We start from the raw sequence: 17,757 nt of genomic DNA on the forward strand, positions 1-17,757 counted from the left end.
CCCCCAAAGAAGTACAGTGGGTCCTCGCCTTACGCGGGGATCCGTTCCAGATCCCTCCACGTAAGGCGAATTCCGCCTATGCTCAAGCCCCATTGGAAACAATGGGGCTCGTGCGCGGTGGTACGCAATGGGCGCGTGCGCCCATTCAATTGAATGGGACGTGCCGCCCCTTCCGCCCCCGCACGCGCCCCGCGGCTTGAGCGCGTATGCTCAAGCCATGTAAAGCACGCCCGCGTATGACACGGGCGCGCTGTATAGTGCTGCAGTTCCACTTTAATTGCCATGACTCCATCCTATGCAGTTCTGGAATGGGTAGCTGAAGGAGTGCTAATCAGAATTCGCAGTCAGAGCGTTCTTCACGACCTCCCAAACTACAAATCCCAAGATTCCATAGAACTAAGCCATAGAACTACGGCACTGGAATAAAAGAGCTATAGTTGTGCAGTGTGAATGGGCAAAAAGTGGCACACTACCAGATGCCCAAACGGTTATCTCCAAATGCTCAACTTAAGGTTTAAGTTACAGCAATCTAAACATTTGGACTCCCTCAAAAGGCGATGGTTCTCCCACAATGGGAGGAGGTTTTTGGAAAGTTGTTTTAGCAGTCTTTTAATTTTAAGGACATTTTAGCTGTGGACTCCTGTGTTGGACAAAGGGCACGGTGGGCCAAGTGACCTTTGGGGTGCCTTGCAAGGCTGTGATTCAAAAGAATCAGAACAGGGTCACTCACATCCTGGTTGGACATGTCCCAGTATGGCCTCTCCCCAAAGGACATCACTTCCCACATGACGATGCCATAGCTCCACACGTCGCTGGCAGAGGTGAACTTGCGGAAGGCAATGGCTTCGGGGGCTGTCCACCGGATCGGGATCTTCCCACCCTGAGGAGAAAGCGGTTTAGGAACTGACCAGGGAGAAGGAACAACTACAAAGGGAAGAAAGAAGCCAGCCAACAACCAGCATTTTTAAAGCAAAATAAATCACAAACTTTGAAGATTCATACCCTTAAGAATCTCAGGGTTTTCCAATACTCCATATTCCCCCTGCCCCAAAGAGTCTAGATGCAACACTGGGGGGGGGGGGGGGGGAGGCATTTCACATACCAGGGAACTGGTGTAGGTGGGGTCAGATGAATTCTCCTCAAGGAAACGAGAGAGCCCGAAATCGGAGACTTTGCAGACAAGGTTGCTGTTGACCAGGATGTTCCGGGCGGCAAGATCCCGGTGGACGTAACTCATGTCAGAGAGGTAGCGCATGCCCGAGGCAATCCCCCGGAGCATGCCCACCAGCTGGATGGGGGTGAACTGACCGTCATTCAGCTGCAAGGGGACAAGAGAAGGGACAGGTCAAATCTGCAAAAATCAAAGCCGCAAATGTGGAGGGCTGACTACATCCCAATCCTCAACATTCCCTGGTGTTGCACAATGAGACCTGAATCCAACTGGTTAAGTGACATGGGGAGGCAGAATTCCTGAGGGGGGAAATGCCTTCATTTTGGAACCACCATTGACGCCTTTGCTGGACTTTGTTCATTCCTGAGCAAAGCAGCTCACGCTTAGAATAAAACAAACTTCACTGAAATGTGTTCTCTGCCTTCAGGTTGATTCTGGCATATTAAGGCCCTCTCCTAGGGCTTTATGGCCAGATTTCTTCAAGAGGAAGTTTGCTGCCATTGCCTTCCTCTGAGTCAGAAAGAGCATGACTTGCTCAAAGGTCACCCAGTGGGCTTCCATGGCCAAGCAGGGATTTGAACCCTGTTCTCTCAGAGTCCTACTCCAACAGTCAGACCACCACAGGTATAACCTGGTCACTAAAAAAGTTAAAATACAGTGAAACCAGCTATGCTATTAGGACGCCACTAAAATTAAAAGAACGCATTTTAAAGTCGTAACAGTGAGAATAAAAATATAGCACACATTCCCATGAAAAGACCCTTCTGCACTGCCAGGTGACAGGCAAGAGAAATATTGCCGTTCAGAGAGAAACTGAGGTCAGGGGAAGGCATAACGCCCTGCTCCTGCCTGCCATGGCCCCACTGGAGAAACCAGCGCACAGGCCCCCATTTGAGTCCCCTTACCCGGAGGAAGGAGTCGAGGGCCCCGTTCTCCATGAACTCGGTGATGATCATGACGGGGACGCTGCTGGTGATGACGCCGTCCAGGCGGATGATGTTGGGGTGCTCAAACTGGCCCATGATGCTGGCTTCGCTCAGGAACTCCCGGCGCTGCTTCTCGGTGTAGCCCCCCTTCAGCGTCTTGATGGCCACGTAGATCTCCTTCTTGCCGGGGACCTTCAGGAGGCCGCGGCACACCTCCCCAAACTCACCTGCAGGAGGCAGAAGCTTTATTAGGCGTGCTACAACAAACAAAGTGGTAGAATTGAAAGGTATAGCCATGTCAGTCTGTAAAATGAGAATGTAAAAGAGAAGGCTAGATGTCTCACCAAATTACAAATCCCAGAACTTCATAGCACTGAGCAATGTAATTAAAACAGTGTCGAACTGCATTATTTCTGCAGTGCAGATTAGACGCGGGTGCTCCAAAATGGAGAAAATAAATAGCTATTCCCGTTGTGGGAAGTATACATTTCAGGGAAATTTCCTGCAGAGGCGATTCCTATAAGGGTTATCCTTGTTTGTCTCTGTCCTTACGAAAGGAATTCCACCTCAATGTGGAAAGCACACCTGAGAACCAGAAAGGAACTCGACTTTTTGGAGAGGAGCTGCTAGTGGGAGACCCAAGGAATGAGGTCTGGATGCAAACCCAGTGACTAAACTCATTCTTCGGAGAGGTTTCATTGTAGATGACAAGATGGGAAACCTCAATCCCGTTCCTCAGTTTCACATGTAAGGGGTCTTGACTCCTGAGGAAGATCTCAGGAAGGGTCCCATCCTCTTTACCTGCGCCAATGACCTCCTCGATTTTGACGTACGAGACGTCGATCTCTTTGGCAAACTCTCGCACGGCTTCATTGGGATCCTCATAGGTGAACGGATCAATGTAGACTTTGGTGCCTGAAAGAAGAGAAAGAGCCAGTTAGCAGAGCTCAGCAAAACTGGGGTTTTTTGGACTACAATGCCCACAATCCCCCAGGCCAAAACTGTTGCCCAAAAACTCCCAACTGTGCTCAACTCCGGTCATGAAAAGATCCCTTTCAAAAGTGACAAACCCAGCTAAGCGGAATCCAATCCCTGCACAGACTCTAAATGAATACAACAAATGTCCATCTCTGCTGGCTAACTTGACAAGTCTACAGAATAGGACAGAAGAACCCAGAAATACGAAGGGAAATAGATTTCTTTCACAAATAATCATCAAAAAAGAGCTTTCTCAAGCATTATTCTTACAAATTTAGTCTTATAATATTCATTGAAGTATAAGTATTGTGATGCTATGATGCGACTTAACCATTGAACTATATATTTTTGGAGCTTAAAAAGTGTTTTAAGCAATTTCAACATTTTAACTGTATTTTTCTTCATTTAATAAGCAATCTATTTTAATATTGTAACAATTTTATTCTGTTTTAGTGTACCACTTTTCTAAGTTTGTAATTTATTGTTCTTTTAATGTTGAGAGCCGCTCTGGGTCCCAGTTCTGGGGAAAGAGTGGGGTATAAGTAGATATAAGACTAAGAATTGAACTAATGCGCGGCAGTGTGATGCTACGATACGATGAAGAACATTGACTTTCATGGAATGTATGTGACTGCGCTGTGATATAATAACACAACCATACAAATTCCATGAAAACCAATGTTCTTCATCATAACAGCAATATCACACTATCTCACATTAGTTCAAGGTCCAAAGCATATAGTTCAATGATTTTGTAGCCTCAAGCGTCTCAATGCTTCTGCTCCAATGAATTCACAGTCAGTACCTGCAATAAAGTTAATCCATACTAAATCCTCATTTAGACCATTTTTGTACTTTGCAATTAGTCCAAGGCCAACGAAACACTAGCTTTCTTTTCCGTTTCTTCTCATTCTATTGCAAGGGATGGCCAAGGGCAACGCAAATCTTTCTAAGACTGTATTTCCAGACTTTGCAAGAGAAACACATTCTTTACCCTCCAGATCAACATCTATTCTTGCCTGAATTTCCCCCCTCTTTGTCCATGAAAAGCTCCTTATGGATACGGCCAAATCGATGTGACACATGCCCCATCCAAATGGCCCCTCCCACTACAGCCTGCTAGGCCCCTCCCACAACCTCATAGGCCCCTCCCGCTGAAACCAGAATTGCCGCCATCTTTGTGCGCACTCACCGTGCCCAATCAAGTATTGTCCAGGTTTGTCCGAATATTCTGTCTCTCGCGACCCAGAGGAGCCTTGACGCCTGTCGACGCAGAAGGAAAACACGAAAGTCGTGAAACTGGCTCCTCCCTTGGCCACACCCATGCTCCCACTTGCTCCGCCCATTCCTTTTAGCCACTCCTACCGTCCGCTGGATAATCCCAACGTCTCCAAAGTTAGAACGGTATAAAATCCCAAACATTTTAATTCCACGGGTATTCGTTCCATCTACCTACTTAGGACCATATTTTTGCCATCTTAGCCTGCATCCGCACCACAGAAATCATCCACTTTGACACTACTTTAACTGCCATGGCTCAATGCTATGGAATTCTGGAGGCTGTAGTTTGTTGTGGCAGGGAAGGTTAAATGTCTCATAAAACTACAATTCCCAGAATTCCATTGCATTGAGTTGCGGAAGTTAAAGTGGTGTCAAACTGGATGATTTCTGCGGTGCAGATGTAACCCAAGTTGCTTTCATTGTTCACCTAAAAAAGGGATGCAGAGAACACTTCAGAAAACAGTCAAAAGCCATTTTGGAAATTTTTTCCCAAAAGAAAAAAGCTGTGCTAAATTCTTGGGTTTTCTGCAAAAGTTTGGGTTTTTTGTGAACCAAAAAACTTCCTTTTTTTGTTTAAAAAAATGTTCAAAGGAATTGAAGCATTTAAATGCAAAATACACTGGTTTCTGCAGACAAATATAGGGTTTTGTACAAACTAAATATTGAATTTGGGGAAGAAAACCCCAAAAGCATCCCAAAAGCATTTTTGCACAGAAAGCAAAGTATTTTGGTCAAGATCCATGGTTTTCTACACATAAACACTGGGTTTCTTTTTAATGCAAAGACATGTGGGCTGTTTTGCAAAATTGTTTGTTTTTGCAAAAATCCTCCAAAGTGTGAAAAAACATTACCAAAATGGCACACACACATACACACACACACAAACACACACACACACCCCTTATAATCTCAGCCAGTGGGTGAAAATTTTAAATAAATGTCCTCGTATAGAAGAAGGAAACAAGGTCACAGCTCAATAAGTCCCTCCCACTTCCACCTGGCCCCTCCCACCCTTTGGTTTTCGAACTCAGAGCCTTACCGGAGGCAGACAACAGCCACAATGACCACCGCCAGGACCAGGAGGGCCCCCAGGGCCGCCGTTCCGACAATGAGGGCCAACTTCTCCGTGCTGCTCCCTGAGTCTGCGCAGAGTGGAGATAAGAGAGAGAGAGAGAGACTGGGTGCCCAGTTTGGATTCTGGGAAGGAAGGGATCCGGATCTGGACTGAGTCAAGGCTCAAGGGCCAAAAAAGAGAGCCTGAACATCTCTGAGAGAGGAAGATCGTCTCTCCTAAGCTGTGCTAAGGGTCACAGAACCTACCAGATTCGAGGGTATTACGGGTCCCCCAAAGACCATGTAGCCCAGGGGTAGGCAATCTTTTTGATCCGGGGGCCGGGTTGCTGTCCCTCAGACAACTGGGGGGCCGAAGCCAAAAAATAAATAATTAAATAATGTTTTTTTTTTTATAAAAAAAATTATATAAATAAATAAACTGGGACAAATGTAAGACAAAATTTTCAAATGGAGGACACTTTTTTTAAAAAATGGAATACACGTGAAAAAATTCGCTAATTTTTTAAAAAATGGTAATATAAATGCATGTTTCTCAGGCTTCTATAGATAATTGCCCCCCTTGTCCCCGCTTGCCCCCCTTGCCCGCCACTTGCTCCCCCTTGCCCGCCTCCCCCTGATAAGCCAAAGGTCCCTTGCCCTCGCACGAGAGGCCAAAGGCCCCGGGGGCAATCGGCGGCAGGACCGGGCTGGGGCCGGTCCCAAGGCCTCGCCGGGCCGCATCCGGCCCGCGGGCCGTAGGTTGCCTACCCCTGATGTAGCCTAACCATGCCAATGGGATGGGTTGGAAGATACCCCAAGGGCTATCTAGACTAACCACTTGCCAGCAGGATGAGTTTGAAGGAACCCCAAGGTCTATCTAGGTCAATTATTTATTATTATTATGAACATTTATTTACACAGCAACGGTCAAATAAAATAAGAAGAAAAAAAGAATAAAAACTTGCCAAGCGGCGTACAATCTAAAACAACAACAACAACAACAACATTACATGGTGAAAATATCTCTAAAATAATACTAAGTAGTATACAATAAAAACAAAGTAAGATTAACAACCAACAATTCGGAATGCCTCCCTAAACAAGAGTGTCTTCAATTTGGCCTTAAAAGCCGCCAAGGAAGGAATAGTCCTGAATTGTGTGGGGAGGCGATTTCAGGAGCAGCGCAAGAGAAGGAGCGGATTTGCGCAGGGCAGGAGGAGACCCTTGGCTGGGTCAAGAGACCGATGTCATAGGAGCTCAATGCGCATCAAGGGCGATAAGGAGAGATGAAGGGCTTTAAAGGTCAGGAGAAGAATTTTGACAAGATTATAAAGAAAGAATCTGTGTTGCTTGGCTGTAGCCTGGATCTGTGGAGTGAACGATAACGAAGAGTCAATGATGATAATCGCTGCTCAACACCCGGTGAAATCTATGGGGAATTTATTAGGAGCTAATAAGATTTTCCCAGGGACAGGGCCTAAAGGGAGAGCAGTAAAGGACCCAAGATAGAACCTGGAGGGACTCCAACAGCGAATGAGACGGGGGCAGAAACCGGACCTCCTGTAACCACCACAAAAGATCTGTGTGACAGGCAGGATTTAAACCAGTTTAAGACTGATCCCACAAAACCCAGGTCTTAATAAATAATAATAATAAATTGTTCATTTATTAACCGCTTTTCCAACGATCAAAGCGGTGTACAGAAATTGTTAAAAACAGACAATAAAAACAGTAGAAACCACATCTTAAAAGTACATAATTAAAATGGATTAAATGCGACCAAAATTTAAAACATCCAATGACATTATTAAAATCAAGAATCATAGATACGATAGGGAAATATATTCTTAAACGGAATTAGGAGGGAAGGCTTGAAGGAAGAGATGAGTTTTTAAAGCCTTCTTAAAGGCTTCCACTGATCCACTAAGACGGATCCCTTCAGGTAAGGCATTCCATAGAGAGGGCGCCACGGCCGAAAAGGCCCTTTGTTGAGTGGATGCCAACCTCACCTTAAGTTGGTTAAGAGACAGTTTTCCAGAAATTCTGAGTATGTGGGGAGGATTATGCAGGGAGAGACGTTCCCTCAAGTAACCCGGGCCCAAGCCATTTAGGGCTTTAAAGGTAATAACCAACACTTTGTACTGGGACCGGAAACGAATTGGCAGCCAGTGTAGAGATTTTAAAATAGGTGTTATATGATCAAATCTCATTGTCTTGGAGTAAATCCACCCAGAGACCATGATCAACAGTGTGTCAAATGCAGCAAAGAGATCCAGGTCAAGCCCTGGGGATGCAAGAAATACAGAGCTAAAGCATTCCTGAGAAGTGGACCATCCAACTTCTATTTAAAGACCTTCCAAGACCAAAGAGTCCACCACCGGCCAACTCCAGAATTGCAGAGCTGGAAGGAATCCTAAGGGTCCTCTATTCCAAGCCCAATGCCAGGAATGCAGGAAATGCAGAGCTAAGGCAGTCCCAAGAAGTGGGCCATCCAAGGAAGGTGAATACAATAAAATAAAACCCACCACTTATTGAGGGAATCGTTCTGAAACATCTACCATTAGGAAATCCTTCGCATAAGAACGACCTTAAGGGACCTTGCAAAAGGAACTTCTTCCCAAAGGAAACTGTCCCATGATCCCCCCCCCTCACATTACCAGAATAACTTCTTGGCTTTTCTTTTTTAAAAGCTTAAATGGGGGGGGGGGGGGGATTCTGCAGGGATCACTCCAGGACAAGCCCACCTGACATATTCCTCTAGAGCTCCAAGGATTACCATCAAACTAGGAACAGATAATCTAGCCAAACAGTGAAATTTCACAATTTCCAACGGGGCCGATGGGTTAATCCCTTGCAGCTAAGACAAGAGACCGGAGGAAACCGTAAGCTGTGCAATTCCACAAGATCCCATGTTTAATCAGGAAAATAAGTGCTGGAAACAGGATGAGGTATTAATCCTGTAGCATCGGACTTTTTTCATCCATATTCAGTTTAGAAAAATCCAGAGTACGGAGAGAGAACCCTATTTTGATGCCTCTGTTATTGTGTCCAGAACTGCCAAATTCTCTCTTGCACCAAATAGAATTAGTTCTGCCCTGGCACTGACCACAGCCCTTGCTGGACGCAAAATGACCACAGAGAAAGACCTGAAGAGCTGAGAGGGATCCCAAGGGTTATATACTCCAACCTCTCCCAAAATCCACAGCTGAAACAATAAATCCACATCCTAAATATGAAAAAAATATTTGAAGATGCATATTATGCAGAGCTGAGGCTGAGATCTCTATGGCCTTCCAGATGTTTCTGGACTGCCATCCCCAGCAGCCCTGAGCCACACTGCCAGTGTGTTTTGCCCTGGCAACATCCACAGGGCAGTGGTCAGAAATGCTGGGAGATGCAGTCCAACAGCATCTGGAGGTTTTTCTGCTTCTCATCCCTGGGAAAGGAGTATATTGCAAAGCAAAGGAAAACTGCTTCATATACCATTTGGTGAAGCCTAATGGACCTGACTTGAGAGCAATGGGTAAACAACGCTACCTCTGAAGGTTAGGCTTACTCACCAATGCCTTGGGTCTGGAAGGCCCTTTCTGGCCCAAATCCACCGTAGCCGGCCTCAGAGCGCGCTCGGATCTGGACGCCATACACTGTCCCACGGCGCAGTCCAGTCAGGGCCACCTGGTTCATAGATGTCTTGACAAACATGGGACCCCCAACACCCTGCGAGAAGAGCGGGAGGTCAGCCCCTGGACTGGGACTCCAAAGCTCCCACAGAAAGAACCACAACAATATCCATTCAAACCCCAGAGTGCAGGCCATGTGTGGATGTCTTAAAGCTCTTCTAAATAGAGTACTTAACAATATTTTAAATATAATGAATTGCAGTGGGCCCTTGGTATCTGCTGAGGTTTGGCTCCAGGACCAAAATCTGTGTATGCTCAAGTTCCATAATATGCAATGGCACAGTGAAATGGTGTCCCTTATGTAGAATGGCAAAATCAAAATTTGTTTTAATCTTTGCAAGCTGCTATAGGTCCCAGTTTCGGAGGAAAGGTTGGACCACAAATCCCATAACCTCCCTATGAATTTCCTGGAGGATTCTGGAAGTTACAATCCAAAAAAGTAACTTCCCCAACCTCTGATCACAATATCCATCTCTAATCTCAAAGGGAGGGAGGTTTAGAAGCCTTGCTTGCAATGCAGTGGATAAAAAATCCTTCTTGCACATTTTCAGCCAGAAAACGTTCACCGCGAGATTCTGGAGGCTTGAAACCTCTGGAATACCTCTGTTTTAAAGTTATGGGATCTCCCAAAACATCAATGGATTGAATTAAACAGGATTAGCAGGAGCGGTCATGAGATGAATTCCAAAATTAGACCAATAATGCCTTTAATTAGGTCAACCTCAAATGTTTTGCGAGTATTTTGTACTCCTTTTAGGTGGTGTAATAAAAGCATTATCCTAAGATAAGCTTTAGATTTAATTTAATATTGGGTCAATCAACGAAAACGTGTACAATTTGTCATCTGGGGCTGAGGGCTGGCCCTGAAGCTGAGAGTGGAGGCGAAAGCGGCCAAGAGAAAAGGAGGGAAGAGGCAGCGGGAGAAGCATGTTTGCCCTCATCGGAATTTAGGAAAGTTTTCTAGTTCAGAAAATTTAATCAAATCAGCCTGTTTCATGTTCTGTCAGTTGAAGCAGCCAGAGGATTCATGTGCTGGTGATTAAATGCCTTGTGCTACCATTGGACTTGTGTTAAAAATGTTATTGCTAATTGAAATGCATTGGCCATTTGTGAAGGAGTTGGAGATGGAGAGAGGAAAAATTTGGAGTCAAAGGTTGGCTGTACTGATTCCATAGCCTTCCTTGAACCCTGACCTCAACCTAAGATGCCTCCAAATTGGACAATTTGAGCAATAACAGGGCTGTGATGCCCTTAGATGACTGGGGCTGCATGCGCACAACACAAGCGAATGGCTCAATGTGTGTTCCATGCCGACAGGGACAGGTAACCCCCTGAACTGCATTTGTGATGGGAATTGGGGACTGCAGGTATTCCCCACAAATGAGTTTTTCGAAGGACAAGTAGTGTCCAGCCATCTGAAACTGACCAAACTGGACAACAGATCATATCAGGTAAAAACCACCGTGACTCCGAAATCCTGGGTCAGAAACACAACATTCCCGTACGGACAGGTTTGCCGTTCCACAAGTGCAAATGTTGGTTAAGGAGCAACTGGTGAAGAGGAGCGCAGTACTCTCTTCCGCCTTTGCTCCCCCTACTTTCTCCGGCTCACCTTCTCGTAGTACTTGACCTCGTAGTCCAAGATGCTGCCGGTGGGAGGCTGGACTGACGGCCAGGCCAAGGTCACCCCGTTGGGACTGACCGAGGTTTGCTCGATCTCGGAAACAGGCTGCGGAACTGGGGAGAGAAGGAACCACAGGCGTTATCCCTCTTGTTTCTCTCTCGATGTACTGAGACCAGGAGATGGTTGCCTCCTGCTCAGAACATATTGAAGAAACAGGACAGCTGACATTTAAACTAACTGCCAAAAAAAGAAAGAGACCCCTGGAAAAAGACCACAGCTAAGTGTGGATCCTTTGGGAAGATGTCACTGAGTCTTTGCCGTTCCATTTTTAGCAGAGAGTATCTTATCACTTTGGGTTCGTTCCTCCTTCTGCTTCCTGAACGTTATCAGATGTTTATAGTACAAACATGTATTCCATGTCAGCATCATTCTCCTCCTCTGCCGTTTCTACACGAGGTTTCACTGGCTGTTAATCACTTTCTCACTCATCAGGGACTGTTTTAAACAGCCTCCCTATCTATTTGTTTATTTACCTATTTGCATCCCATTCTGTATCGCAAGACTGCAGGCCAAGAGGCAATTGAACTGCAATTTAAAACGACCAGGAGCAGTGCTGAGCTTCCCTGCCATTGGGGATAGTGAGCCTGCTCTGGGTTTTAGTCCATCAGCAACTGACAATTGAAAACAATGTGAAATAATGTTGGGGAAGAAAAGACATTCTGCACATGCCCCAGGGGACCCTCTCCTTCATTTTTCATAGCTACAATTCCAGCCTCATATGTAAAAATCCTTTTGGAAGATGGCTAGGCTCATGAAGGAAAAAAACAGCTGGGTAAAAAGAACAGAACTGTAGCTATTGAAAGCTCCTCCAAAGATCATAATGACAAAATCTCCAGCTAAAACATCCCTGAAAGAAAGAAGTAGGCAGCATGAGCTTTGTAGACTTAGGTCTACTTCCTCAGATGTAGATTTAAGTCTCGGAAAGCTCCTGCTGCCAACATCTTTGTTTCAGCAAGTCTCAAAGGTGCTGCAAAATCTCTTCACATACTGATTGTACAGACGAACATGGCGAAATTTTTGAATTCTAAAACATCCCTGATGAACAGCTATCCAACCATTGCTCAAAATCCTCCAGCAAAGGGATGCATAGCAGTTTTGCCTATAGCACAGTGATAAAAGAGGCTCTGTGCAAATAATACGTTTGCCTGCTCCGAGGATAGGATAATATGGGATGAGGACAACACTTTGCCTTTTTTTAACCTCCCAGTACCAAGAATAAATGTTGAAATATGAAAAATGGAAAAGAAAGTTCCTTCAAGCATGTGCAGAGGGCCTTTCCCTCCGCACAGCAGGTTGACTGTGGCTTTGCTGCACCTGAAATTGGTCAGCATATACCCCAAAATGGACACAAGGATCAACAGTCCCCTGGCATCCCTCTTTTCAGACACAGGTTCTCTAAAGCACAGCAAACTGAAGAATGGAAGGGGGAAACCAGTTAATTTATTTACAACTTCTTAACACTGCTTTCCTAGGCACTTCAAAGTTATTCCCAGCACAAGCCATAAAAACATAGAACAATAATCCCAAAGAAGATAAGGAGGAGTTCAAAAACCAATGGAAAAAGGACTCCTTTGGGCAAAAGGCCATTCCAAGCCACTTGCTGGGCCTGTTTCTAATCTCACTAGAAACAAACATTTTGAAGCTCAGTCTAAATGCATGCTGGAGATATAATTTGTGAACTGTAGTCCAAAAAAGGGAATATCTCTCCATTCTGTGTCCAGGCTGTGGTGGATTCTGGGCACTGTGATCCAAAAAAGACACTTTCCCAGCTCTGGACCCTGCTGGCTGAAAGGATTCTGGGCTTTGTAATCCGAAAAGGAACACTTCTCAGGTCTCTACCCAGCCGGAAGGAACCTGGTTCTGGGAGTTGGCATCCCAAAAAAGAAACTGTTCCTGCTTTACACTCAGATCCCAGAGTAGAGGTCTACTCACCATCTTTGTTGGTGGTGATGTTAATGGACTCCGAATGAGGCGGGTTGTGGCTCAGATCCGAGACGCCATTGACTGCTTGGATCTGGAAGGTGTAGGTGATGTATGGCTGCAGTCCTTCCACAGTCACCGTCCGGTCCACCAGCCCCCGGGGCCGGGGCGCATAAGCCAGGCGGGTGCAAAGCCGGCAGCTCTGCCGCTCCGGACACTCGGTGCAGAGGACATGGTAGGCCACGTCATCCCGGCCACCGTTTTCCAATGGTTCACTCCACTCCAAGAGGGCCACCGAGCCGTTGATCTTGGCTACGATGCTGCGTGGCGCAGACGGCGTGGCTGAGCAGAAGAAATGGAAAAAGATGTACTGTTATTAATTTCCTGTTGGGAGGGATCACAGAGGAAGGAGACTCTTGTATTCACACATTGGGATCCTTGTTGTCGGGGAGTTCTGGGGAAATTACTTGTGCAGAAATACAGATGGTTTTCTAAATGGGTAAATGTGTGGTTATTTGCGCAGAAAGCGTATGTCCTCTGCAGAAAACTGTTTTCTGGGCAAAAGCCACTTTTTGTGTGTGAAAAAACATTGTTTATTTGCCTGGAACGATTCAGGATGTGCAAATAAAAAATTAAAAATGGCCTGGAAATATGGATTCCCCCTCAGAGCAGAAAGCATATTATGGAAATTATTCATCCATTCACATGAGGACAAAATATTTGGGATTTTTACGTCCCTAGTGAACCGGAGAGGCAACATTTAGGTGCCTGATTTGGTTTCCATTGCACGCCAAGCATGGAACATAAAAGTAACTGCCATAATGATAAGACATTGTGGTGCAGTGGTTTGAGTATTGGATTAGGATTCTAGGAGACTAGAGTTTGAATCCCCACTCAGTCACGGAAACTCACTAGGTGACCATGGGCAAGTCGCTCTCTCTCAGCCTCAGATTTAGACAAACCTCTGAGCAACTCTGGTTAAGAGAATCCTAGGATGGGGCTATCGTGAGTCAGTCAACCTTAAAACGCAAAACCACAACAGATGTAACAGCCACTGAAGTAAGGTGGTTGGGAAACCATGCATCAGTGGGACCGATTCATGAAAGATGTTTGTGGCTATTGAGTACACTCTCTCAGCCTCAGAAGAAGGCAAGTGTGGCAAACTTCCTCTGATGAAATCTTGCCAAGAAAACCTTAGAAGAAGGCTGCCATATTGGAGGTGGCATCGTTTGAATGCAGAACAAGAACTATGAGAGACCAGAGTTCAAGTCCCCTCTCAACCATTGAAACGCACCAAATGGTCCAGGGCAAGTGATGCTCTCTCAGCTTTAAGGAAGACAAGTTTGCTTTAGGGTCACCTGAAGCTGGAAACAACCTTGGGTGTATCTACACTGTAGAAATAATACAGTTTGGCACCATTAACTCCATCCTACAGAATCTTAGAATTTGTAGTTTTGTGAGGCACCAGCACCACATTATTTCTACAATGTAGATGCACCCCTGAAGGCACAACAACAACAACACGTGCCGTAAGCAATGATAAACAACCTTCCCCCAAAACTCTTCCCGGTTTCCGATCACTCACTGGTGCACTGTTTTGTCACGGGGTCCTTCTCCGTCCGGTAGAAACCAACCCGACAAGAACACTCACTCGAACCCGGAGCCTGCGAAATGCTGTAGGCAGGGCATGGCTGGCAAGACCCCTCACCCTGGGATGGCTTGAACATCCCTGGCGCACAAGCTAGAAATGGAAAACAAGGGGAAAACATGACTAAATTTCACGATGGCTTCTGACCAGTCGTGCCAACAATGTTTTTCAATAATAATATTGGGGCTGCGGTGAATCCTTTTAACTTTCTGGTCCTCCCCACTGCAGTCAGGCCTTGCTCACCAGTGTGGGAAGATATCCCCATGTTAAGCCATACATTGGCCAAACCAGAGAACAAAAATAACCAAAAGTCACTTCTGGCCACTGTTTTGGCCGGTATGTGGCTGAAATCTAGGCATTTTCTGTGGGAGGTGCAGGGTTCGGAAGATCTTTTAGGGCCCTTTTGCATGTTTGGGGTAGTTCTGGTATGGGTTTTGGGCAACTGTTACCTAAAAATAGTGTCAATATAAAAATGGAACACTGGGGAGGATTCAAGGGGGAACATGGAAGCTGCTCTTTCCCCTTCTTCAGAAGCACTGAATGCAACTCTCTTGCAGCAACAAGTGGGTCCTCTGGGATTTTTGGGGTCGCCATCCAAAAAAAGCAACTTTCCCAAGCTCCGTGGTGTTTGTTTGAGACCCAAAAGGGAAAGTTTTTGAATGTTTGCCTCTGAAAAGCTGGCCAAACGTGGTTGAAATGGGAGATGTGTTCAAGGACACCCAGCTCTTCCCTCCTACTGACCACCGCCTGCAAGCTGACTACCCTTGACCCCCAGATATTTGGCATTCTTTGAGCCCCACAGAGCGGCCCCACGGAAGCCGGCCGGGAGTTCAGAGACCCCTTCCTTCTCAGGGCCAGGGCAGAAGAGCCAAGAGAGAGCCAGAGAGAGAAAAGGCAGCTATAATGGGGGAAAGAGGGTCCTTTTGGGGTCTTTCTTGGAGAACAGAGAGAGTGGTCCGGGAAGGAAGGGGGGAGGCAGGCCAAATGGCGGTCAGTTTTAGGGGCTTTAAAGGGGCTTTAATCCCACCTTTTCCTGTTCCCTACATATCACATTCTGGATTTATACCCCCGCACATAACCCTTGCTCCCTCTCTTTTCTTTTCCCCACATGTATACATTTATTAGGACAAATCAATGCATCACAAAAACACCTGCAAGCTTTCGGATTCTCCTGAATTCTTTGTCAGATTGGAGAGTTCAAAAACCATCCGTAGTGCAGGGAAAGAGGAGAGGCTTTGCAAAAGCATAAAGACTAGACCACAGCAAGATGGAAAGAGCCAAGAGGATTAATTGGTTGCTGCTAAGTTCATTTGGTGGGCTCCCTATGTATTTTGAGGGAGAAATAATGGCCGATTCCCTCATTTTGGGGAAGTATGAAAAAGCTAAATGAATGGAGAGGTTGGACCCGATCTGGTCTCAGGGCCAGCAGCTCTCTTTGCAGACATTATTTTGTCTGCATCCAGGCTGAGCCTCCCTTATCCGAAATGCTTGGGACTAGAGTCTGGAATTTTGTCAGACTCTAAACATGAAATGCATTTATGTTTCTCATACCCATAGGCCAAAGGTAAATTTATACACAATATTTTGAATAATTTTGTGCATGGAATGAAGCCTGTGTACCTTGAACCATCGGAAAGCAAAGGTGTCAGTGTCTCCATCACCCATGTGAACCATTTTGGAGTATTTGGGATTTAGGAATTTTGGATAAGGGCATCATCTCAAACTGTATACCTTTGCCCTGTCCATTCATTTCCTTCTTCACAGTCTCCTCCATTTACATGTGCGTATACACAACCGCCTTATGTGCGCATGAATTGAACATGCTTTCGCTTATCTCTCTAGATCCACGTCAGGCTTTCCGGATCTCAGGGCCTGGCTCTGAATTTCCAGGTTTTATGGCTTGCTTGTTCTCACCCACTAGGCTGCCCTGCCCTCTCTGACCAGATGGAAGTCCAGGGTCTGGAATGGAGCCCATCCCAAACAATGCTTGCAAAATTGTCATTTTCCTGAATTTTCATTTAACATCCTCTCCATCCAGTATTCTGGGAGTTGCAGTCCAAAAAAAGTTACATTCCCAAACTCTGGAAACCAGGGAGTTGTAATAAAAATAATGTCTCCAGCGCTGGCATGAATTTGAGACTTCTTTGGGGGGATTTTGGAAGCTGAACCCACAACTTTCCTAAGTTTTAAGATCCAGATTGTTGTCTAAAAAGTAATTTTCCCAAGCTCTGGGGTACAGATCCCACTGTGGGAGTTAAATCCCCCAAAAAGTAACTTTCCCAAGGTCTGGTTCCACATTTCATTCTCAGAGGGATTGTGGGAGTTGCAGTCCAAAAAACAATAAACACTCTACTAAGATCTTGTTCCTGATCCCATTCTTGGAGCTGTAGTCCCAAAAAGTAACTCTTCCCAAACTCAGCTTCCAGTTCCCAGATGTGTGTCTCTAATTAATAACTTGCTTGTGTGGAATCCTAGGAGTTGCAGTTTGAAAAAAGTAACTTTATCCCACCTTGCCCATCCTTCCACTAGCCATACCAGTGAAGGGAGGATTCTGGGAGTTTCAGCCCCCCAAAAGCAACTTGTCCCAAGCTCTGGCAGGAAATAGATTGTCTGTTGCTAACAAATAGATTTTTTTATTCCCTCGTTGCGCAAATTGATTCGTTAACTTCACAGAATTTGCTGACAGAAGATGCAATGATTATTCCACAGGAGAGACTTTGAAGAAGGAGAATTAATGGAGGCAGGGAAGGCAGTCTGTTTATTGGCCTTATTCACCCAGTTTGGAAAGATGACCTTTTTGGGCTGGCGCTTTCCAGAATTCTGGGACTTGCCATCCCAAAAGGGCCACTTTACTAGGTCCTGTCCTTCTGCCAAAGACCTCAGACAATCCAGGGGGGCATCTATGTCAGGACCGAGGGCTAGTTTTGCTCCCACGGGACCCCCATTACAGGCTGCACCCCCCAGCAAGCCCAAAGAACTCCCTTTCCTTCTGCAGCCCTTCTCAAAATGGCAGCAGTTTAGTCCCTCTCAAAATAGCTAGCACATATACATTTGTTGCCTTTTGAGAAGAACTCAAGAGGGGAGCAGAGTTATTTCGGGGTAGTACTGAGGCCTGGGGTATTTAGAGGCATGGGATGGGGGTATTTTCCCATATTTACACATCTTTGGAGACTTTCCCCATGATTTGGGGGGGGGGCAAATTTCAGGGAGGGTTTTAGTTGGAGCTGCCAGGGCCAGAAAGGTGAAGCCCAGGGGACTGCAATTTGCCCGGCCCAAGAGGGGCCTTAGCTACATGAGTGATTTACCATGAGTTCCCCGGACTCACTGCTTACACAATGCAGGGCCAAAACCCAGCATGACCACACGTCCTGCTTTTCCAGGACATGTCCTACATTTCAACCTTCAGCCCATGCAAT

At 45.9% G+C, this 17,757-nt stretch overlaps 1 protein-coding gene across 2 annotated transcripts in view; it reads right to left on the minus strand.

Moving 5' to 3' along the window:
• Window positions 1-17,757, minus strand: part of EPHB4 (EPH receptor B4) — a 48,942-nt gene that overhangs the window by 5,167 nt on the left and 26,018 nt on the right. Inside the window, exons 5-14 of one of the 2 annotated variants that reach the window (XM_089480558.1) lie at window positions 14,279-14,434; window positions 12,706-13,035; window positions 10,702-10,826; window positions 8,970-9,126; window positions 5,396-5,498; window positions 4,268-4,338; window positions 2,899-3,012; window positions 2,077-2,324; window positions 1,103-1,318; window positions 731-880 (exon numbers count right to left, since the gene is read on the minus strand). In XM_089480558.1, the coding sequence (XP_089336684.1) occupies window positions 731-880; window positions 1,103-1,318; window positions 2,077-2,324; window positions 2,899-3,012; window positions 4,268-4,338; window positions 5,396-5,498; window positions 8,970-9,126; window positions 10,702-10,826; window positions 12,706-13,035; window positions 14,279-14,434 (1,670 nt within the window). Of the gene's footprint in view, window positions 1-730; window positions 881-1,102; window positions 1,319-2,076; window positions 2,355-2,898; window positions 3,013-4,267; window positions 4,339-5,395; window positions 5,499-8,969; window positions 9,127-10,701; window positions 10,827-12,705; window positions 13,036-14,278; window positions 14,435-17,757 lie in introns of both variants that reach the window. The other variant, XM_089480557.1, reaches the window with a different exon arrangement.

Source organism: Sceloporus occidentalis, unplaced genomic scaffold (genome assembly GCF_023333645.1).
Source record: "Sceloporus occidentalis isolate IW3139 unplaced genomic scaffold, rSceOcc1.0.p SCAF_14, whole genome shotgun sequence".
NCBI classification, from domain to species: Eukaryota; Metazoa; Chordata; class Lepidosauria; order Squamata; family Phrynosomatidae; genus Sceloporus; species Sceloporus occidentalis.